This window comes from Penicillium robsamsonii (genome assembly GCF_028829455.1).
Source record: "Penicillium robsamsonii strain IBT 29466 chromosome Unknown utg000003l_segment0_segment0, whole genome shotgun sequence".
In the NCBI taxonomy this organism is placed as follows: domain Eukaryota; kingdom Fungi; phylum Ascomycota; class Eurotiomycetes; order Eurotiales; family Aspergillaceae; genus Penicillium; species Penicillium robsamsonii.
In genome coordinates this window covers 6,163,950-6,186,697 of record NW_026643221.1, presented here as the reverse complement: position 1 = coordinate 6,186,697, position 22,748 = coordinate 6,163,950, and the positions used below count along the sequence as shown (strand labels likewise).

Sequence of the window (22,748 nt, the reverse complement as noted above, 5' to 3'; positions counted from 1 at the left end):
AATATACTCCTTCATCCACTCCTTTGGACCACTGATATCCATGCAACGAACGGGTGGACGACAAGCCAACAATCGTATGCTTTCCAGTCATGTGGTTTCCTGTAAATTACCGGTAAAATTTAAGTATTCAACCCTTTCAACGCTAAACCCCAACGGGAGCCCGGCTGGGCCAATCACAGCTGCTCAGGGACACTCACCGTCCGAATGCAGTGGCTTTCTTTGTCCCTTAAAACTGTCCATCTCGACAGGAGATTATGGCGTGCTTGATTGCCGTATGTTGATTGGCTGTTTTGACCTTAGTGTCTGACGGAACTTATTAAACACACCTTGGCATGCCAAGGTCGTATTCCCGAAGGCCCAAAACCTACGGCGAGCAAAGGTTTATAACAGCACTGCTCACATTTGAGAAGGTCTTATCCTTCTAACATCTGTAATTGGCTGCATGATTCACGCCGTTGAATATTTTGAACGACCAAAAGCAGCATGCCACTTCTCTCCCCGTTTTCGCAATGCCTCTCTTCCCTCGCCCAGCTAAATCACAAATGGGGTAGCCATAGGAGTTCAAGGGAAATAGAGGGAACGGAAAAACATCTGCCAAGCCGTTTGCTAGATGTCTTTTTGCGTACATGGGATCTAGGTTTTACAGCCTTCGGAGGACCACCAGTACACTTCCAGATTCTACATGCCAGGTTCGTGGAAGGACAGGGCGGCAAGGAAAAATGGGTAGATGAGCAGACTGTATGCTTCCTCTTATCCTGAAGCAGGCGGGTGTCAATGTCATATGGGTAGCTAACAAATCTCACAGTACCAGGAACTCTTTGCTATTTGCCAGGGTCTTCCAGGTCCTGCTAGCACGAAGTTGGTATTCTGCCTAACCCTATTTCATGCAGGATTTATTCCTGCCATGCTTGCGTTTTTTCTTTGGAGGTGATCTATACCTTTATGCTATACAGCCCGCTATCTGTTTATCTTTAACTAACGGTGTCAGTCTTCCTGGCGCAATTGGCATGTATGCCCTTTCACTTGGTGTGCAGAACATGAGTGAAACCCTTCCCAAGCCCGTTTACTCCCTACTTTCCGGCCTAAACGCCTCCACAGTAGGTATTGTTGCACTTGCGGCCGTGCAGTTGGCCGAAAAAGCCATTCGCGATAAACTATCCCGGATTCTTGTGATATTTGGCGCATGTGCTGGCCTTTGTTATAATGCACTTTGGTATTTTCCCGTCATGATGATTATCGGTGGTTTACTCACGAGCATCTGGGATGGATGGCTATATCAACGAGTTTTGAGGGCAAAGATCGCTTGGAGGAACAGACATAGTGTTCCGCAGGAGTTGAATGTGACAAATGGGGATACCGCAGACACGGACTATATAACCCTGGAAGAGAATACAGCGCAAATGAGTGAGACGACGGGATCGAGGAAGACGGATCCTAGAATTGAAGGACTGCCACAGCATACAGTCAATACCACAGGGCCAACGCAGTCCGCCGAGGATCCTTCACAACAGCACGTTATTCGGATTCGGGTCGGAGCTTTGATCCTGGTTCTCTTTTTTGGTGTGCCCCCCCACCTGACAAACTTTCTGAAAGCCAACTCTAATATAGCTAGGCTCCTTCATCGGGATTCTTGTTGCCCGAAGCCAGCTCGCTGAACCCCCACTAGTCCTCGACCTCTTTGCCAACATGTACCTCGCTGGCACTGTTATATTTGGTGGAGGTCCTGTTGTCATTCCCCTTTTACGCTCCTATGTTGTCGATCCTGGGTGGGTCTCTAGTAGAGACTTCCTGATCGGTCTTGCCATTATCCAAGCTTTCCCCGGTCCCAACTTCAACTTCGCTGTCTTCTTGGGGGCACTAGCACTGCAGGGCTCGGGCTACCCGACCATTCTCGGTGCATTTCTCGGCGGTTTAGGAATCTTCTTTCCTGGAATCACGCTGGCCGTTGCAATTCAAAGCTTCTGGCGTGTATTGCGAAAGAAGAAGTACGTGATTGACTTTCTCAGAGGTGTGAATGCTACTGCTGTTGGGCTAGTATTTACGGCTGTATACCGATTGTGGGAGATTGGATACCTGACTCCTGAAAAAAGCGACGGACAGAGTCTGGGCAAGGAACCATGGTGGGTTGTTGTTGCGGCGGTAACATATTCAGGGAGCGCATGGTTCAATGTGCCTCCACCCGTGGCTATTGTAATGGGCGCTGTTTTAGGGTTATGCTGGTATGGAGCCGTGGGGCGGTAACATATTCTGGTAGCTGTCGTTGTTCAATCTATCTGTGATATGGTAGAGCGACGGGTCAATTTGTCAAACTACCTTTTTTTATAGTCTAATGATATCGCCTATGTCGAGTGTATGCACTCCGGGGCTTCTTTCCAAGCTTCCGGGTGCGTTGCTTGATGACTCAAGCGGTGTTCTCGATTTGGTGCATCGATAGCTTCTCGTCAGATAGCCTGTCTGTTAAGTTGATGTCCTTTACAAATAAAGCGTCGATTTCATCTAGGGTTCTCCCGGTCGACTAAGTGAGATTGAGTTAGCCAAATCACTCTCTCCGGGAATGTGAAGGTAGATAGCTTACATCAGGACACATGAAATAGACGAAGATAAAACCCAGCACGTTGAAAACAAGTGGCCAGATCCATATCGTCCAGCCTGATGTCTCAAGTCCGATTCCGCCCGCAATCACGGTCACAAAACTGAACAGCCATTCACCGAACAGACCAACTGCGGCTCCGATGTGGCGATACTTGAGTGGAGCAATCTAGAAATATTAAGTTAGATTAGGTGTGCTGAGCACAGCAAAGAATCATACCTCGGGTCCATATAACCTAGAAAGGTGTTAGCTTTGTTCAGTGCAAAGTTGACAGATTGGAATACTCACCATGGACAAGTAACCCAACCCCAGCCGTACATGAACAGATATGGGAACATCATAACAGCGGCTGCCCATTGGGTCTTCTCCGTCTTACTAGGCAGACCATTCAGAACCACAAAAGCGAACATACAGCAGGTTTGAATGGCAGCGGAAACAAGCATTATTCGACGCCGGCCAATCCTCTCAATTGTAGGAATAGTGAACAGTGAGCCAGTGAATTGCACTGTCAATGCCGCTGCAGAAATGAGCGATGACACGAAGCTTGAAAGGCCGACCTTTGAAAATATGAGGGGCATATAGTAAACCATGATATTGATTCCCATCATCTGCTGAATGGACAGGATGATAAACGAAATTCGTATCCGACGACCAACACGGAGTGGGGTGTTATCCCAAACAAGGCTTAGCCAGCTGAGGCGGTTCTCTTGTTCCGCTTCAACCTGGATGTTCTGCATGATTTCAGCTTTGACAAGCTCCATTGCAGCGTTCTCGGGTTGAGTGCTAGTGCCAGTGTGATAGACATTGTATAGTCTTGCCAATGTGATATCGCCTTCAGCATTTCGCCCTTTCGCATTATACCATCTTGGTGTGTCAGGACAGAAGAACATGCCAGATGCGGAGAGGAAAGCGAAGATGGATTGGATGGCAATAGGCAATCGCTATGGAAGTTTAATGATTAGTTCACATTTTGTTATAACGAGCACTTGATATCCTTACCCAGGATAGCTGATTTGACATTCGAGTGAATCCAAAATTCACCCAGTAAGATAAAGCGACACCTGCGAGGAGCGAAGAGCAGTTGATCGCTACTTCAGGGCCGCGCTCATTGGCATGGATACTCATCTCAGACTAGATATTTTATCAAATCAGGTTAAGTTTCAATAGGGGGGGGGGGGGAATTAGGCATACCATATACATAGGGACATTGCAAGTGATAAGCTGCAGTAGATATCAGACATGGAATAGTCTCAAAGGATGCACTTTTCTTACAGCGATACCGAAACCCTGTTGGTAGGGATATGTTAATTTTTAATTCGGGAACAACGACGAAAGAGCACAGACTCACACAAATGACCCGAGCAACGATAATCTGAGCTACCGAGTATGACGCCGCCTGAATGATACCACCGAAGAATATCAACACCGCGCCGAGCAGGATTGAATTTCGACGGCCCAGAGGCATTCCCACAACAACCACTACGATAGACATTACGGTGGCGGCGAGTGTGTAGGAAGATGCAATCATTGGTATTATCTCCGTTCCTTTTGGATTCTACCCAAAGGTCAGTGGAGAACATACAATAGTGGTTAGATGCAGTTTACCCCGAGTGCATCACGGTATGGTTTGGTATCTTGCACTCCACCAAGGATTCCAGCTTGTTAACCTTCGATGAGAAAGGCCATGCGCATCTTAATTAGGAGTAATTCTCATTGGGCCCAGTCGGATACGTGGATTGACACACTAAAGAGCAACTCAGCCGGGCAAGATGGCGAAGTCTTTCGCCCTGGATTGATTCTTCGAACATGGTATACAGTGTAGGCAATACTTCTATATCGATCAAACGAGTCCACTCAAATAATAAAGTGACGAAGTATATTTACACCTAGAAATGCGTGTGCAATTCTGCTTTATACATTCTGGGATCTAGTTGCGGGCGAAGAATCTGGAGTAGTTACGTTCCACACTCAAAATCCAACCAATGATGAATTCCATGAGTTTCATCATAATGGAGAATCTAAATTGTGAACTGGCAAGTAGAATAGTGTTGAGCTACCCTGATCCCCGCCTGATGCTTAGCTGGGATTCCGGGGGATATTTGAATTGACCGGATCCGGGATGATCAACTTAGAAACGGGATGTGAAGGCAAGTTTATATGTGCCCAGTTGGAATCTCATCTTGCCTCTTTCATCTTGATGATTTGAAGATTTGAAGCACCAATACCATACTTCGCCATTCTGGAGCTATGTAACTCTGCCGTAGGCGGGGACCCCACACCGGATCACCGGCTGGGAGTTTGGGAACCTGACTTTCCCAGTCATAGCTCGATATCAACTGTTCTATCATTTGAGCTGTGGCCTTTGTCGCTAGAACTCCTAGCTATTAGTAAAACTGGCCTAGGTAGCCAAAAAAAAAAAGGAAGAAAGGGAGAGGAGGGAAGACCCTGGGTGCCGAGGTCGGCCCCGCCCGATCACCTCATATTAATCAGCGTTCACGTCGAGACATAACAAACGTCGTCACCCCGCTATTTTCCAATTCAACTTCTCGTTCATATCTCTCTTCTCCAATATCCATATTCATCTCAATATGACTACCCTCAAGTCCGGTGACTCGTTCCCTAGCGACGTTGTCTTCAAGTGTGTAAATCCCCAACCCCCGCAAAGAATGACGCGCTGATCCCCCCAGGTACATTCCTTGGAGTGAAGAAAGTGACGAAATTACCTCCTGCGGCATCCCCATCAACTACAATGCCTCGCAGGAGTGGGCCAACAAGAAGGTTGTCTTGTTCTCGGTTCCCGGTAAGTCGACGTTACCCCCAACTGGAGTCCGAATGCTAACATGCGTGTGAACCAGGTGCCTTCACCCCGACCTGTTCTGTCAACCACGTTCCCGGATATATCCAAAACCTGCCCAAGCTCCGTGAGAAGGGAGTCGACATTGTCGCGGTCATTGCTTTCAATGATCCCTTCGTCATGAGTGCCTGGGGTAAGGCGAACAAGGTTCGCGGGGATGATATCGTGAGCATAACCCCACTTTCCACGTTACGCGCGACCGGTGTTGATTTTGGTGAACAGCTTTTCCTCTCGGACCCCGATGCCAAATTTTCCAAGAGCATTGGTTGGGCTGATGCGGCCTCGGGCCGTACAGCTCGGTATGCGATCGTTATCGATCACGGTAAGGTCCGCTATGCCGATATCGAAACTGAAAGGGGTGCTGTCAAGGTATGGAATTTTGTTATCCGTTTCTGGTCTTTTTTAGTGGCTAACAAGTCAATTTGTCTACAGAAATCTGGCGCCGATGCTGTTCTTGCTTCCCTTTAAATACGCACTATAGAATACCCTATGAGCACTCCGAATTCAATTGCAAACGATATTTAGAAGCATGTTTCTTTGTAACATTCTGGTACTCCTGCGGAAAGACACAAGAGACATCTTCGATCATTATAGCCTGTGTCGGTGTATCATGTTAAAAATGACTCGACCGTTGGAATTATACCTATCCAGCACTTAAATTGAGAATTAAGAATGGGAGGTTTGTTTAATCATCTAATCATCTAATTGAAATTGAAATTCCAAGTCTTGCGCCTAAATAATCGTGAAAAACGAAAGGCAAATCTATCTCACGTCTATGGCATGCAAAGCATTCAGGTGGTATCGTCGAAACAAATGCTGAGAAGTGCAAGCCCGAAGGCTGCTACCGAATGGGGACAGAATCAAGTAAGCAACAGATCACGGTCGTGAAGATGCAACTCTAACCCAGCATTGACACAGTCTATATGCAAAGGCTCCGCAGCCTGATATACTTTGTCCTTGATCACAGCTTCAAGTACTTCAGGTCCGGAGTTGGCAACCTGATCATCGTCATCTGAGGGGACGTTGTGGAATGCGCCCTCGATATCGACACGCACAAGTCCAGGGAAACGAGTCTGGCGACTTTTAATCACGGTCTGTAATTGCGAAACCAGCATTCCGAGATATCGCTCCTCGCATCCTTCGATGTAAAGAGTCTCAAGCGAGGATGGGAGACATTCTATCAGAGGCGTGGTTGGTTCGTTCTGGTATCGAATATCTAAAAGATTCGGCAGCCTCACACGCACTTCTTGCAAGGCAGTGAAATCAACCAGGGAGCCGAACCATTCGTCGTGGTTTTGATTCAACCCGGCAGCGGTGAACGGGTGGTGGCTGCCGTAGTGGTCTAGCCACAGTGTTTGCAGGCTCTTTTTGCTGTGGGTCAGAGAGCGATAGAAGGCGGATGGTTGGTAGCCATTAGAAAGAACGTGCGAGTCGGAGTGCTGGTATTTAAATGACTTCAGTTCTGCGCATGAACTGACCAACGTTTTCATGCCATGGTTCCCGCTACTTGCACGCAGATCAATATCGGTGATTGAAGAGAAACCAAAGCGGGGCTTCTCATCATCCGTCAGTTCCTCAGAAGATAAAGTAGTGGAGCTAGGATCCACTACAGAGTTGGCTGTAATTGCACGAACAGATGGGAGTTGGAAAAATGACAGGAGGAGTGTCGATGATAATTGAGTCTCGCCGCCCGCATTGTCTAGGTGCTCGCTGCGATCAAGATATTCCCGATGATGCAATGAGACCTTGCGTAGGTGCCGGAAGGCTGTTTGGACGGAATATGGCTTTTCGCAATCCACGGCTCTTTGCATAATCCGGTCCAAATGGGGAGAGTTTGTCGTATAGACCAGTGCAAGCTTCCTGAGCTGACTCAACAGTGGGAGAATGAGCGCAACCCAGGCGTCAGCAAGGCCTTGTCCGAGACCTTGGGCCCATTGATCACTTTCGCGCGTTGAGCATGAAATATCTCCCAGCCATGCCCTCAACGATGCCGATGTCTGAATTTTGCTGCACTCGTCGTCCGATACGCTTCTTGCTTGCCATTTTGTTAGGTCTAGTTCATGAACGGCCCGCGCCAGCGCAGGTCGTTTCAATATGGCATGCAGGAACGAATTGGCGTCTTGCCAATGGTGGATAGACACCTTTCGGTATACCAGCGGGAGGAAAAGATCGTGGAAGTGATGAGAGACAAAAATGAGGTTCCAGCGATCTGCGTTATGTTCCACCTGCTCTCCTATCAAGAGAAGTACGTCATTGGGTACCACCAGCTTCATGATGGCACTTTCGAATAACTTCAACAAATTAAGGCAAACAAGTACAATGGATGAAAATTGCGGGGAGATAGTGAAGGAGAGAACCACAAAATCAGTTCCAGACAAAAGCAATGAACAAATATGGAGCCCTCCGTATTTAAGATCAATTTTCCATCGTAGAGTTGGCCACCGGAGTTCTGGAAGATCAAACTTGGGTCCGAACCGGCCAATGCCAGGTCTCCATGAGGCCCTGTGGATCTGTAATCGGAGATGTGAGAGGTTGTAAATTGTTCGTTTCCACTTTGAAGAAAAATTCGACATAAACCGAAGAGACAATTGCGTTTGTCGGAAGGTTTGCCGCATTTGTGGATTCTAATTCCGGCTCTATCCATAAATCACATATGGCAGGTACGACGGAAATGATCATATTGAGCTTAATGCGGCATGTCCCGAACGTCGCATGGATGGGAGGGCAGCTTTTGGGTCTGAGGTGCAGAGATTGACAGTCGAAGAGCCACTTAGGTGCATGAAGTGCAGTAATTGCGACGATACTCCGTTCTGAAGATGATGTTCGGGTGTTGTGGAGTCATTGCGAGGCTGATCTCCTCCACATCGCTTCACATCGCTTCAAACCGACAGAGGGCCATGGAGAACAGTAACACGGAAGATATTAAATGCATATTGAGTAGTATAACAATACAAAATCTGACGATGATGAGGTGGATTAACCTAAGTGGGCTTGCGGGAGGTGGTGGTGGAGCGAGGGAGCCAGAGATCGTCCTAAGACACTAAGACATGACTCTTTCGGACTAGACCACGTTAGCGACAAAGTTCACATGCAATTACTATCAAGATGTGATGTTCGGTGTACAATAGCTTTGTTGATTAATAGATCGCCACCCCTTCGGAGATTTTAATCTTAATATCCGCTCCCGCGCATGCCGCCAGCTTCTTCAATGACATTCCTACCTAGTCACGTGCTTCAGGTTTTGCGTCGTGAATTCTCCTGTGTGATTAAATGCAGACAATGCAGAGGTGTGCTAGTCTACCACCCTTCCATTCCTGTTAAAGTGGAAGGAAACAACAACGATGACGCAAGCGTTGATTTGGCGGTGGGTATGGAGTAAAGGCACGGCTAACACCGCGAAAGTAAATGGATGGCTGAAAACCACTAATTAACACCAGACGTACACTATATCAGACAGGATCCCGGGTATCTATATGTGCGAGAAAACTTAAATCTCTTGACTGTGATCACAGCAAGAACAGTTATCGGTCATCAACTCATCAGACATTACAAGTAGCCGCAAGAACAGGAGATCGGCCTACTAACTCAGCAATATCAAAAAGAGTAGTTCAATTCTTGTTTTAACGTCTGACGATATGCGTGTAGCTGTGTCGGCTACGCACTTCCTAATAAACGTATCGTAGTGAAGTAAAAGAATCCTCCAATTTTGAAATACGAAGTGGAGTGGAATTGTGGGCGCGAGAATATAAGAAAGGAATGATATCGGGGGTGATGTGCTGTGTGTCGACCAGGTCGTTGTGACATTTTGTATAACTGATCCCGTAGTTCCCAAACCCTCTTCCCATCGAGCCGTTAGATTTGTAGTTTGATGAGCAAAAGCTGTGATGGTTATGATGTCCTTCCGGACATCACAACCATAAACTGCCGAATCCCATAGGTCTTGTCGGCCAACCCAGTCATTGAGTGTGGACTGATGAATCGGTGTGGGCTGGTTTTAATGACATCCAAACTTCGTATGCACTGGAGCGAGACTTGTCTCCAACTCAGCTTCATTTCTAGCAAGCTCTTTCTTCCAGTCACCTTCCATCGTACCGTGATCTCTCATCCATTCAGCATACTCTCCCTTCCACTCGACGTACCATTTTTTCCCACTCAGCGTACTCCTTCCATTGAGCGTAGTATTTCTTTCCACTCAGCATAGTCTTTCTTCCACTCAGCGTTCTCTCGTCCTGGTACACTGAGGCCCCGTACATTTCCGGAGGCCCTTTGGGTGGTATCAACCTCGACAGGCTCTTCTGTATTGAAGAGAGAAGAGAATACCAAGGAAGCAGCTCCTGACAACAAATGGGGGATGAGCAGGCCTTAGGCACTTAGGCAGTCGCCCACTGTTGTCTTTGACTACAGTTGGGGGTTGGCGATAGGTGGGGGCATTGCGGTAAGCTAGAGCCGCGCCGTCGAGACGACATCATCTAAACTGTTGCAGCACTTGCCGCAGCGGTTGTAGCAGATGAGCCTTGGATGTCTATGAGCCACATTTGGACAGCGGAAGTAACCACCACAATCTCCCAGTTTTCTCCCATGGTACCAGTTAAGCCAGAGCCCAAGAAGGCGAATCGAAACCCTTTGGTCATACTCCAAGAAGCGTTGTGTGCGATGATAGCGACAACCTCCAACCCATCACTTGTATGACCGTGATCGCGCTCCTTTCTGCTCCCACCTACACTGCGATTCACCGGTGGTGTTAACCGCACCAATTTCCATCCATAGGAAAGACCAGCAAGTTCTTTGATTTCATTGCCCTGGCTCTTACGCCACTCGAATTTCTCGGGGGTTGTTCCCTTCGGACCCACGCATATTTCGAACGCGTAGCTAGGTGATATATGCTTCAGCGACCCACCGGGAACGACTTGTTCCACGATGTCGTGTTTATGTTGAGATCCCGGACGAGGTGGGAGTGTGATTGCGATGGGCCTGCTCCTGCCCCACTTGTCGCCGCGTGCCGTTGCCATTACCGGGTGCTTATTAGTTGGACCATCGTGTAATACGAACGAGGGTTTGTTATTCAAAATAGTCGCCGGGGTTGACGCCGCGAACAACTTTTCTTCCGCTGTCGGCCCAAGGTGGAATGTGCTCGTAAGTTTCCATTGAAAGTATCCGTTCAAGAAGGGTGGAAATTTGGTTGTTGCAGATGTACTGCTAGATTCAGTATACGACGGTGTTTCATATTTAGGGGCTTCAGCCGCAGTCTGCGGGTCGCGCTCTGTGTAAGGTGGTGGCAACGCATCGAGTGCATCAGTTCGGTCAGAAACAGAAGACGACAAATCGGTCGCTGTGCCCATTATGTCAAATTCACGGAGAGAGGGATGGTAGGGGGAAATGAAGAAAAGAATTCGCGGGATGTAGCACCCCACATTTTGACCCCCAACGCCACGAGCGGCAGACTTCCCGATGTTGTCCCCAAGGGGTCACTTGTGAAATCAGATTCATGTCCACTCAACGCGTTTTTTGGTTTGTTTATGTGTTAGCGACGGGATTAGGCAGAGAACCAGAAAGACAAGTATTTCGGTTTGATTGAATAATTCAATGTTGCGCCTAAGCGGAGGAAAGAGACCATGCATCAATCCCCTTGGCAACATAACCTTGCCCATTAGGGAAAATATTATAGATACATACTTTCCTTCTTAGAGAATGTATAAAAAATTGCGTTCCTAGCATGTATTCGGGTAGACTCAAGCCTTCCCACGTGCGCCTGATATATTTACCTCGAAGCCTTAACCAGATGCACATGCGCAGGTATTCTGCGGGAACGGTGCACGCGGTTAGCGGCCACTGCAACCCTAGCAGCCTATGTAGAAATGTTACAATAATAACCCGATATTGGGACAACGGCATTGTTGGAAGTCGTATTTCACCCCAAAATGGGCGACTTGTATTTCTTGGGATCTGCACGACCATGGAATAAGCAACTGTTGGATTGCTTGGAAGGTTACATCAAACGCCATCCAATCAGGTGATGGGTTTTCTCGATACTGTCCCAGGTTATATATCATTTTCACAAATCAAGTCTCTTACCCTGTTCTTTCTATCATCTACCTACCTATAAAACTGAGATAGGAGGAAAAAGACATCACAAGGCCGCATAAGCGGCCAACTATTGTTGTAACCAATCATTTAGGAAACTATGATCGGTATACGGGTATATGCCGGCTATGAGAACCAGAAATTGAATCAGTTGATGGAAAGTTATTATTCAAAATGGATCGAAAACGGTGGGTTTGGCTTTACGAAATTAGTCCACTGATCACACTACATAGAGGGTGGGGATGATGCAGCCTAGAGATAGATAAGAGACGTAGATTTACATAGAGAGAAGCTGTGTGAGAGAGATGTATAACGATGTTAATTGAAGATATTGCTGGATATTTCACTAGATGAAGCCCCTTTATGATACTCGTTCGCATACCTTATTATGTAAATGCTCTCGGAGTTGGGGCCATTTATAGTCTGTGCGGGTTCGTGAAGGCCTCCTATAACGTTGCCATAAAACCCTTAGCGCACCATTGTATAGTGAGCTACATTTGGTTATATTGTGTAATATACATCCGCTAAGCGATTTCGGGTATGGCCACTGCTGGCCGCAATCATCAATCAGTTTGTGAAAAATATTATGGGCATGGACCCAAGATGTACGATACAAGTGAGAAGCTGGCAAATTCAGGGGTACATTGAACAGGGCTTAATCACATATTCTTCGGCTGGACTGGTCAATGTGGACTGCAGGGATTCTCAACGGACTAACGCTGGAAGTTGCAAATATGACGCATTACATTTTAGTAGCGGCCAGTAAGCTAGTTTCAGGAGTAGGATACGATAGTCAAAAGCTTACATATTAAGCCGTTAATTTCGTTCGAGGTTTTCGACTATCTACAACATAGCGGAACTGCGTGTGCCATGCTTTTAGACAGGGATACCGGGAATGCGTGGCGTGTCACCTGGGAGGGGCGGGGAAAGGTGATGCGTTGTTCCCATTATAGCTCCCCGAAGGGCTCTTCCCGGATCATTAATAGCCGACATAGAATGAAGTACTCAAGTCCTAACCAACCGAATCTTGGTGGTCAGCAATGGAGGTGAGCGAACCCTTTGATTTCGCGCTTTTACCCCGAGAGCGAAAGTCATGTGGTGTGATTAAACCTGGTAAGTGAAGCTATGGTCACCCGATTACCGCCTTAATTTACGCCTTTACAGGGTGTGCACTAACTATCCCAGCCCCAACCGTAATGTGGCGCTTTATAGGTGTGCCAAGAGACTAGCTCTGGGGTCTGGGATTTTGGTCTGGTTCACCTCGGGAGAGCCCCTGGGTAGAAATAGCCCCTGGGTTGTACGCCAGTCAGTTAATATTCAAATTCGCTTCCAGGGTGTCGTGCAAACCTAGCATCCCAGTCGGGTCGTACCACAGATACGAGTGTTGTTGTTGTTTTTTTTTTTTTTTTTTTTTCAGACAAACAAGCTCCGAGGTCGTTGGGTGATGCGTGTGTCGTATTGGCAAATCATAACAGGGGAGGCGTGTTGCCAAGGAGAACTTATGCCACCCGTCTTGCCATGACGCGCTGAGTTAAGCCTAGCGTCAGCCAAGATCGCAACTTCGATGTCAACACAGAGCGGATGTCGGCACTCGTTTGGATGCTTGGTCCTCTATGGTGGAAACTCTGTTTCGTGTTTCACTTCTTTCCCTCGTCTCTCGACAAAGGAGGGGACACCAAGAGACGGCCCCATCTATGGATGTTCCCCCAAGACTGAACAAAATAGGCAAATGTCCGACATGCGATGATACCATGTGGCTTGAGGCGGCACATGAAGTTACATACACTAGGGGGCTGACCGACATCCGACCACAAACTAATTTGATATGTAGCTGGTGATTGGTGATTTGGTTACTTACTGAGTCGATGAGTCGATGACGGCGTGGTTGCTTTCCTTTGACGGGGGCATATTGAAGTAGAAAACCTGGTCTCTTTGGGGTGTGCTATAGTATTTGGGTGTTACGTCCATCTGTAGTAATGCAAGTATCCCGGGGAAGCCATATGTCCTTTCCCCCGCATCTCCACAACTCCAGGTTTTCTGTTTTTGGGTTCGCCCCTTTCCTGTTTGGGACGTTTTACTGTTTTGTTGTTTTACTTCTTTCAGCTCATGTTTAAAATACCTCCTTGCTCCCCCTTTTCCTTTTTCCTCTTTCTCCTCCCATCTATGATCTGACTTGACTCCCTTGCGGAACTTCAACATGGGGTACAAGATCACCAACATCTATGTTATCACCACGGTGGCCGTCATCGGCGGTGCACTCTTTGGTTTTGATATTGCTTCTATGTCTGCCATGTAAGCCTTCTGATCACTTGATGAGAGCAGAGTGAGAGCTGATAACTGACTACTACTCGCAGTCTTGGCACACAGCAATACAAATGTTTCTTCAATCAACATGGAATAAATGAGGAAGGTAAATGCGGTGGGCCTACCTCTGCCAACCAGGGTGGTATCTCGGCTGCCATGCCTGGTGGCTCTTGGGTTGGTGCTCTAGCTTCTGGCTTCGTTACTGACTACCTGGGTCGCCGCGGGGCCATACAGTCTGGCTCAGTCATCTGGTGCATTGGTAGCGCCATCGTGTGTTCATCTTTCGGAATCGCCCAACTTGTCGTCGGCCGCTTCATCAACGGTGTTTCCGTCGGTATCCTCAGTGCCCAAGTCCCCGTCTATGTCGCCGAGTTGGCCCAGCCCAGTAAGCGTGGCCAGGTGGTGGGAGCACAACAGTGGGCTATCACATGGGGTATCTTGATCATGTTCTACGTCTCGTACGGTTGCAGCTTCCTTGAAGGTACCGCTGCGTGGCGTACCCCTTGGGGATTGCAGATGGTCCCTGCCGCCCTGCTCTTCGGCTTAGTCTTCTTGTTGCCTGAGAGTCCACGTTGGCTGGCCAAGAAAGGTCGCTGGGAGGACGCTCTCGAGGTTTTGGCTTCGGTCCATGCCAAGGGTGATCGCAATGCCCCCTTTGTGCAGACTGAGTTACAAGAGATCCGTGACATGGTCGAATTCGAACGCCACAATAATGATGCCTCATACCTCGACCTTTTCAAGGGCAAGATGCTCTACCGAACTCACCTCGGTATGTTCACTCAGATCTGGTCCCAGCTCACCGGTATGAACGTCATGATGCTTTACATTACCTATGTCTTCGGTATGGCCGGTCTCACTGGAAACTCGAACCTTGTCGCATCCTCGATTCAGTACGTCATCAACGTCGTGATGACCATTCTCGCCTTGCTCTTCATTGATCGTTGGGGCCGTCGCACTCCACTTTTGGTCGGTTCTACCCTCATGATGATCTTCATGTTTGCCAACGCTGGTATCATGGCATCCTACGGAAAGCCAGCTCCCCCGGGTGGTGTCGACCATACCCCCGAACAGTCATGGGACATGAACGACGTCCCCAAGGCTGCCAAGGGAGTCATCGCTTGCACTTATCTTTTCGTTGCCAGTTACGCACCAACTTGGGGTCCTGTCAGCTGGATCTATCCCCCTGAGCTGTACCCCCTCCGCCTGCGCGGAAAGGCTGTCGCGCTTTCAACCTCGTCGAACTGGATCTTCAACTTTGCCTTGTCCTACTTTGTCCCTCCCGCTTTTGAGAACATCCAATGGAGGGTCTACGTGGTCTTTGGAGTCTTCTGCTTTGCAATGACTGTCCACGTCTTCTTTGCATTCCCTGAAACAGCTGGAAAAACACTCGAGGAGGTCGAAACCATGTTTACAACCCCTGGTCTCGTGCCCTGGAAGACCACTGTGCAGTACCACCATGTTCGCAAGCTGGAGCAAGGAGCTATCCAGTCCGACAAGGCGGCAGACCTTCGCGCAGAGGAAGGAAGAGCCGATGATCACAAGCCCACTGAGAAGGAGACTGCCGTTTCGCAGGTTGAATAGGCACCCTCTCCAGGACCTGCCTGGTATAGCATCTCCGTGTGTACCTTCAACTAGACCTAGTACTGGTACTTTGCCAATTGGATGAGTTGCTTTGGATTTTTCCTAGGGTGCTGGGCTGTCTATGACACCCACATCCTCCTAATCATACGAAATACAAATTTCTATTGCTTTTATTTTGTGCAAATTGTAAATTATGTAGACTAAGATGGAATTACTGTAGTTAGTCTCTAGTCTCCATAATGCTCAAACCCTTGTAAATCCAGTTTCAACTGAATATGCGACACATCCTTCCCATTAACGGTTTGTTTTCTAGTTTTTGATTCTCTCACTTTGTACTCCTCCCCGCTCCCAAAATAAAAATCCATATTGCGATCCCAATAACTACAAAGGGGGACGAAGCAGTTTCATATGCCGATATACTAGACCGACGTTTCACACTCCATTAAATTGGTAGAACCTACCATGCAACGTGCGGGACTAGCTTTTATCCAAGATTTTGGAATAATTCCCTATTTTCCCAGGTTCATCATAGAGCATGAGGGCAGCCACGATATCTGGTCATGTCGCGAGGATAAAATCCCAGACAAGTTTCCATCACATCCAGTTTCTTTCTCGTGATCTGAAACACCTTGCACATAGTCATCCCTTTTTTTCCCCATACCTCCAGTGTTTCCTCGTCGATGAGGTTTCCGTTGGCGTCGTAGTTCGCTGGCAGATCCATTGGCGGAGGCACAGTATTTAAGAAAATATGAAACTCAACAACCTCCCACGGGACCGGTCCAGAATTGTCCCAATCAATGACATTGCTATGTTGGAAACCAGGGAGATCTCTAATAGACGCGATGATCTCGTCCTGCAAATTAGACGGCACCCAGGATCTAATGTCGGTTTCTCGAGAAGGGACTTAGGCTGCCTTGCTCCATGCCTTGGAATACTCCGCTGCGGTTTCAAAAGGCCTCCGATCCCAGGGATTGCGTCGATATCGTAAGAACTATTAGCGCTTTTTGTGATGAGACCAATCTTGGGAAATCGAATATTGGACATGGCAACCTGTTAATCAGTCGACATTCTAACATTCTAGGATGGCGAAGATTCAGTACACTTACATGTATCCTTACCATGCTACAGGTGAAAGCGCCCTTATATCTAGGTGGTATTCACCATTATGAGCTTTCCAACCTCCAAAAGCATCCATCGCAGTGCTACCAGAAATCAACTCCATAATTATGAGGCACAGCCGATGATATCTCCGCTGGTCTTATTGCCGACTATGGCATGCCTGAGAACATAGGGGCTCCGGGATTTGAAGACTTCTGAGATTAATGGCGTAGTCTATGAAAGCAGTCCAGTTATTTCTGGGTATTGATTTGCCATGATTGATATCCGTTTTCCAATTCATCGAGTCCACAACTTTCAATAAAACCAGTCGTCGGCAGATGAGACTAATTTGACAGTGGGTGAAAAACGAGCCTTTAGGGTGTGTAGGTAGAATTAAGCTCAAGTAACTTGAATGTTTGAAAAGGACCTCTTGTGGAGATGGTAGGGTAGCGGTGTGAGAACTCATTTCTTCCACTTGTTTGTTCTACCTGTCTTTCCCTTGATATACGTATTGTGTCTTTCTGATTACCGACTGCGTTGTCCTTGTGTGCGATCCTATGCTATCTGGTCTGTCCCACTAGCCATCAATAACTCGTGCGAAGAATGGACACTGGGGCATGTTTGCTCCGGATGAGACCTTTTTATTGAGCGTGGAAGCTAAGAAGGCAGAGTCAACTACCCATCCTTTCGAATAAACATCCTGACCCTCGACTGAATAATTTGATTCTGATAGTGAGCCCTATAGGAATAGCAAAATAGGAGACCTAAGGACCTCGAGGAAGCTTCATTACTCACAAACATAGGGTAAACTGTAATATTCTGGGGCCCGTCTGTCAGAATTATCCATGGATAGCCCCGGGTTGGTAGACATGGCTCATATAAACCTTAGAATACCTAGGCAACACCGAGATTAAAAAGGAAGACGATGAGGTTATTTATAATTTCTACTAATTGTTCATTACGCAATACCTATCCATTGTTTAACGAATATTAAAGGTGAAAATTGACAATTAATCGAAAATGTATTCATAATCACACTTGATTCTCAATACTATGTCCTGGTTGAGTATAACTTGTAAAAATAAACTGGGTAACAAAAGTACTAAGTTGAGCACCAGTTTAAAAGCATCGAACACTGCTATGGACTATATCTCAGCATTTAAGCACAGAATCCAACCCAGGGCATTGCTCGCTGCTCTCATCAGTGATTTCATCGTAAGGGGATGGGACAGTCCAAATGAGGTCGAAACTATATGAATGTTAGAGAAGTCGATCGAAAACAACGACACGAGGGTGAAACACTGACCTATCATCTGGATAATGTGGTGCATCATCGACTCCTAGTGTCTCCAGAATATCGGTGATTGTATCATGCTCCCAGCAAATCAGAATATTGGCCTCGCCCTTTCCATCGTATGAATCAATGACCTTCTTGACACAATCCGGATCATCCCGATCGCAGGAGATATCAACATCGAGACCTAGATCATCAGCCAGCGGCTTGACGGTGTCGCGGGGACGGGCACGTCGGCCATCTGTACCGTTCACGTTAGCCCCCTAGTCTGAATACTGCGGAAGCCGACTAGGTATAATCATACCGCTCTTGGGTGTTTGCGCCATGATATGAGTGATCTTGTACTCTGAATTCTTCCCGAAAACTTCGCGAATGCATTGGGCACGTTCGAGGCCATTCGCATTCAACCCATTTCCTCCATCCTCAGGTTTCTCTCCGTGTCGAATGAAGTAGACTATGGGATCGCGTGCTGTTGCGAAACCGGCAATGGCCAGTAGGCCGTAAGGCAAAAATCCGAGCATGACTGATGGGGGTAGTAGAGAGATGTCTAGATTTGATATTTATATAAACTCTACGATATTGAGTGACTTTAGGAAAACCAACCATTTTCGTGATCGGCCAGTCATGACACGTACCTGAGATGTGATTGGCCAATGATTGTGGCATTAGCCTTATGGGGCAAATGGGTCCGCGCCTAACAAGAGACCACAGGTAATCAGCCAATAGGAGGACAGTCAGAGTAGGATTGGGCTTATAGTGTGCTTCACTTGTTGTCAATAAAAGGAAACTCCTATTTTATGTATTGCATTCCGCATTACGCGCAAAGGGGAAAGATGAACGATATGGATAGCGCAGTCGCCCCGCTCCCACCCCCATGTTTTGAATGCTGAACAACGTTCCAAGGTAGGAAAATGGGTGGAGCGCATACTCCGTAAGCACTAGAAGATCAGATATATGCACTCTCCCTTCTACGTTTACGGTGGAGGTGACACATGTAGGAGCACTGTTTAGATTTAACAGTGGTGGACAACCAAGATTATTCAGGCAGCAGCCGAGAGTAGATACGGCTGTACAAGGACAATGAAGAACTTCTAAAGTTCAAATCTACTAACAGTAATATTACACGATCTACAATCGACAGATTCGTACTTGAATCAGCAGATGAACCTGATGGCATGCTGACTACCATGCACGCATCGGCGGTGCAGGACCCACAGGTATTAGTGCGAGGACTGAGGTTAGTACACACACCGGACTATTATGCCGAGTTTGCCAGGTAGCAACTCCAGCTAGATCCTGGATTTTAAGGTTGGTTAGAAACTTAAAGCAACACTACACTATCTGCATTTTGCCCTGTTCGTGCTTAAATTGAGACAGAAGCCCGAACAGCAGGCAGGCTGTGGACCAGTGCAATGCAGGAGTAACGATGGGGTATAGCAGTATTGAGTTCGTAGATGAACCGGTGCAGCAGGTGTGGATAGTCAGACTACACTTGAAATAATCATCTATTGGAACAAATGTAACAATTGGTTATAATGGACAGCACTTACAGTGTCCTTGAGGTTGACAGGTAGATCAAACACCTTCCGGAGTAGCAGCCATGGAGAGAACCTATACAAGCGGTAGCACCACAAGATTCACGGTAGTCAGTGTTAGTATCTGTGCAAACACCGGAAGAGTAAGATGAGGTGGTCTGAGGTGTATACTCGTAGCTGTTATTCTGGTAATTAAGATGGTATCGTATAAGTTGCAATGCGCGAATCTTGGAAAGTAAGTACAGAGATGGAAAGGGAATACAAGAGGAAGGAGCGAAGAGTGAGTCGGCTCAAACAATCTACGCGTTCAATATCTTTTGATGTCCAACAGAGTCTCAACCTAATGACATTCGACGGCTTAAAGCTAGAATATATACATTTCTTTCCCATAGACCATAGACAATGTTGACTTCACAGTTTAGCCGTCCTTCGTAGTGACTTCCAGTATTTATCCTTTAGCTGGAGAATCTCAAATCCTTGTTCCGCCCATCGGTCCTCCCAAGGAGGGAGTGTGTATCCACCCGTTCCCGGTGCTGGGGGACCAGCCAATCCTGTCAAGAAATCAAAATATTCCTTAAAATCAGGCTTTATTTCATGAAACAGGGCTGTGTGGCCTTTATATTGAAGGCGTTGGACTTCCCAAAGATCTTGCTCTTGTGGCGTTGGCAAGGACGCCGCATTTCTTCCGGCAAAATATCGTGCAACCGCAACCGCCTGGTACTCATAAACCCGGAAGCTGAGCGCAGCGCGGACCTGGCCGACGAGAGCCAAGGATGGGTCCCCGATCTTGAAAATATGCTGGTAAAACCCTGACAGCCGGTTGTTGGGAGTCACGGGGTTCGGGACGAGGAATGGATAGGACAGCTTGTACCCAGTGGCGAAAATGATCTTGCCCACGCCATCCAAAAGGCTGTCGTCGGAGAACACGACGCTTATTCCTTTCTCTGTTGCTCGGATCTCTTTAATCGTTGGCCTAAGGTTGACATTAGGTAGATCCCATGCGGATTGCAGTGCCTCGTTCTTTCCTCTCTGGGATACCTCGAGAGGGCCTTTCACAATCGCATGTAAATCTGCGACAAGATCTGCCGAGGAGACACTGCCCCCAACGACCACCACACGCTTGTTCACATAATCGTCTGCTGTTCGGAATGACTTTGAATGCTCAAATACAGTCGGATAGCGCGCAAAGGCAGCATCTAGCCCTGGAATACTAGGAACAGAAGGCACACTGTAATGCCCTGATGCAATAATCACAGCATCGAACTGCTCTTCCCACCAATAGTCCCTAGGAGTGGTACCATCCCCGTGCCCAGACTGACGAAGTGCCAAGGTCCACTTTTGGCCTCGCTTTTCAACCTTCTCGACTGTTGTATTGAGCGAGGCAAGATGAAGGTAGTCTTGGAACACATCTTCTAGATATTTTCTCACCACCCGAAATGGCCGGGTTGGGTTGGAATGTCCTAAGTGTCTGGTTGACCACGCGGAATTTATCTCGGGAAATGGAGTGTGCGAGAAAGCCATAACTTTGGCACCGACATTGCTGTCAAGGGCCTCATAAATCCCTGTTCGAGATGTCACATCTTCAGGAGAAGGAGACTTGAGCAGCGGAAGGCGACTTGGGATTTCGTGATTTTGTTGACTGGAAGACTCTTGGGATGGAAACCGATCGGGGATCTCATCGTATTGCCATATTCCTCCAATGTGACCTCGTCGCTCGAATAGACGAATCGTCTGGAAAATATTTTCTTCTTGCAAGGCTTTGACGGCAGAAATGCCAGATGGGCCCGCGCCGATTACAGCAACACTTTGGAACCGGGGCGCCATAACAAAGTCGTCTTGTTGGGTGTTTTCGATGTGGAGAGTATGCTCAAAAATGGCCTTACTATCTGAGAAATATCAACAATAGGATGTGAGCTTCTTTTAAACCGGGACTGTATTCTTATCGTGTACAAAAGTAAGCGATGATGTCAAAACACTCCACCTTGTCGGAATTGAAGCTAAGGAAATGATGGGTCAATATTGCTTGACTCCAGCTGGATGGTGATTTTTCATTGGGAATAGTCTGCAAGATGTATTTAGACTGGCACTGACGCAATTCGAGGTGGATATGGTCATATTTTCGATCCAATCAATATTCACAATGTTGGTGATATGGGTATCTATCGGCGTATATACATTCAACTAAAACGAGGTCCTCAGGCAACTTAGTAAACATTGGTGGGGCTGCGTTCTGAATAGGCGAAGTTGCAGCCCTGAATCTGAATTCCATGGCACACGATTTATCTCAAGATTCATTTGGCAGCACGCTCCCATTCCAGTTCACTCGGTTCTTTCCAGTAGTTCGTATCACTCAGTGTAAAACCAAGCTTTTGCAACACCTTTGCACTCCTACTGTTATCTCTTTCCGTCTCGGCAATGAACCGTTTGACCCCTCTCTCATCGACAGACCATTGCATAACGGCTTGCGATGCTTCCTGTACAATTCCCTGGCCCCAGAATTTTGGCGAAACACCGTAGCGCAGCTCAATCATTTCAAGCCATGATGGCAGCGCAGGATCACCAGGCTCTCGTGGCGGCATTGAGGTTGTGGTGGCATCACGGAGGCCTGCATAGCCCACCCATTCGGAGGCAGCGAGATGGATATTATTGACGCCTGCAACCCGAACATAATCATCGCCTTTGAGCATGGTGAAATTACCATCGTGCGTGGAGTTATTGTTGGACTCGAATGTGGATGGTCCGCGCAACCCCACAGCAAAATCACCTAAACCGCGCTTTTGCCAACAACGTCTGATATCACGCGTCTGCATCCAATCGCGCGTTTCATCGTCGCTCCATGTCCTCGCTGGAAAGTGATGCCCGAAACCCATTTGACAGAAATCCACATTTGCATGTAGCTCGGAATAAAGGGCCCGGTATGATTTGAAAGAGACTGCTGTGGTGGTGGGAACAATAATAAATCGAGGTGTGAGAATAGCAAATTGCTCAAAAGAGTCTCCGTTGTCCGAACCCATTTTGTAGACGGTCGAGCTACAGGTGTAAATTGAATAAAAGAACACAGTCCGTGTTGTGTATTTTGGGAAGAAGCAAACAAAAAGTGTGGATTTTGTCTTCCACACAGGTCACGTGTACGCCTGCTTCTTTTTGAAATGGTATTCCTCCAAGGCGTGGATTGTTAAGCATGAGTGTATTCTGGATGCGAAGAGAAAATTTTCCGCATTCTATTGCAGCCACAAATCAAGCAAACGTAAACTGTTCCTGTCAACGTCGCGATGATACCGAGGCACGGCCCCATATCATTTGTCTTAACGCAAATCGATCACGCATAACCACATATTTGAATGTGCCCTCGGATCTAGTAAATATTGGCTATATTTGGCTGTATCATACTTCCTCTATTACGAACTAGAG

At 47.4% G+C, this 22,748-nt stretch overlaps 11 protein-coding genes across 11 annotated transcripts; 3 read left to right on the top strand and 8 right to left on the bottom strand.

Moving 5' to 3' along the window:
- Window positions 1-483: 483 nt before the first annotated feature.
- Window positions 484-2,241, top strand: N7447_007095 (uncharacterized protein; the record flags this gene model as incomplete). Its single annotated transcript, XM_057231357.1, has 4 exons — window positions 484-738; window positions 806-927; window positions 989-1,560; window positions 1,613-2,241. 4 exons carry the CDS (start codon window positions 484-486, stop codon window positions 2,239-2,241), a joined length of 1,578 nt encoding a protein of 525 aa, XP_057086447.1.
- A 160-nt stretch (window positions 2,242-2,401) lies between these two features.
- Window positions 2,402-4,118, bottom strand: N7447_007094 (uncharacterized protein; the record flags this gene model as incomplete). The annotated part of the gene is made up of 8 exons (XM_057231356.1): window positions 2,402-2,515; window positions 2,576-2,758; window positions 2,810-2,825; window positions 2,879-3,531; window positions 3,590-3,721; window positions 3,782-3,811; window positions 3,863-3,877; window positions 3,939-4,118. The coding sequence occupies 8 exons, from the start codon at window positions 4,116-4,118 to the stop codon at window positions 2,402-2,404; spliced, it is 1,323 nt and encodes a 440-aa protein (XP_057086446.1).
- A 1,060-nt stretch (window positions 4,119-5,178) lies between these two features.
- N7447_007093 (peroxiredoxin family protein) lies at window positions 5,179-5,912 on the top strand (the record flags this gene model as incomplete). The annotated part of the gene is made up of 4 exons (XM_057231355.1): window positions 5,179-5,228; window positions 5,278-5,390; window positions 5,446-5,813; window positions 5,877-5,912. 4 exons carry the CDS (start codon window positions 5,179-5,181, stop codon window positions 5,910-5,912), a joined length of 567 nt encoding a protein of 188 aa, XP_057086445.1.
- Window positions 5,913-6,304: 392 nt separating this feature from the next.
- On the bottom strand, window positions 6,305-7,717 carry N7447_007092 (uncharacterized protein; the record flags this gene model as incomplete). Its single annotated transcript, XM_057231354.1, has 1 exon — window positions 6,305-7,717. The coding sequence occupies one exon, from the start codon at window positions 7,715-7,717 to the stop codon at window positions 6,305-6,307; it is 1,413 nt and encodes a 470-aa protein (XP_057086444.1).
- Window positions 7,718-9,913: 2,196 nt separating this feature from the next.
- On the bottom strand, window positions 9,914-10,783 carry N7447_007091 (uncharacterized protein; the record flags this gene model as incomplete). The annotated part of the gene is made up of 1 exon (XM_057231353.1): window positions 9,914-10,783. The coding sequence occupies one exon, from the start codon at window positions 10,781-10,783 to the stop codon at window positions 9,914-9,916; it is 870 nt and encodes a 289-aa protein (XP_057086443.1).
- A 2,379-nt stretch (window positions 10,784-13,162) lies between these two features.
- On the bottom strand, window positions 13,163-13,433 carry N7447_007090 (uncharacterized protein; the record flags this gene model as incomplete). Its single annotated transcript, XM_057231352.1, has 2 exons — window positions 13,163-13,340; window positions 13,384-13,433. 2 exons carry the CDS (start codon window positions 13,431-13,433, stop codon window positions 13,163-13,165), a joined length of 228 nt encoding a protein of 75 aa, XP_057086442.1.
- A 289-nt stretch (window positions 13,434-13,722) lies between these two features.
- On the top strand, window positions 13,723-15,410 carry N7447_007089 (sugar porter family MFS transporter; the record flags this gene model as incomplete). Its single annotated transcript, XM_057231351.1, has 2 exons — window positions 13,723-13,817; window positions 13,880-15,410. 2 exons carry the CDS (start codon window positions 13,723-13,725, stop codon window positions 15,408-15,410), a joined length of 1,626 nt encoding a protein of 541 aa, XP_057086441.1.
- A 526-nt stretch (window positions 15,411-15,936) lies between these two features.
- On the bottom strand, window positions 15,937-16,632 carry N7447_007088 (uncharacterized protein; the record flags this gene model as incomplete). The annotated part of the gene is made up of 3 exons (XM_057231350.1): window positions 15,937-16,288; window positions 16,315-16,460; window positions 16,537-16,632. The coding sequence occupies 3 exons, from the start codon at window positions 16,630-16,632 to the stop codon at window positions 15,937-15,939; spliced, it is 594 nt and encodes a 197-aa protein (XP_057086440.1).
- A 1,028-nt stretch (window positions 16,633-17,660) lies between these two features.
- N7447_007087 (uncharacterized protein) lies at window positions 17,661-18,323 on the bottom strand (the record flags this gene model as incomplete). Its single annotated transcript, XM_057231349.1, has 3 exons — window positions 17,661-17,757; window positions 17,815-18,043; window positions 18,107-18,323. The coding sequence occupies 3 exons, from the start codon at window positions 18,321-18,323 to the stop codon at window positions 17,661-17,663; spliced, it is 543 nt and encodes a 180-aa protein (XP_057086439.1).
- A 1,425-nt stretch (window positions 18,324-19,748) lies between these two features.
- Window positions 19,749-21,161, bottom strand: N7447_007086 (uncharacterized protein; the record flags this gene model as incomplete). Its single annotated transcript, XM_057231348.1, has 1 exon — window positions 19,749-21,161. One exon carries the CDS (start codon window positions 21,159-21,161, stop codon window positions 19,749-19,751), a length of 1,413 nt encoding a protein of 470 aa, XP_057086438.1.
- A 467-nt stretch (window positions 21,162-21,628) lies between these two features.
- On the bottom strand, window positions 21,629-22,351 carry N7447_007085 (GNAT family N-acetyltransferase; the record flags this gene model as incomplete). The annotated part of the gene is made up of 1 exon (XM_057231347.1): window positions 21,629-22,351. The coding sequence occupies one exon, from the start codon at window positions 22,349-22,351 to the stop codon at window positions 21,629-21,631; it is 723 nt and encodes a 240-aa protein (XP_057086437.1).
- Between the last annotated feature and the right edge of the window lie 397 nt (window positions 22,352-22,748).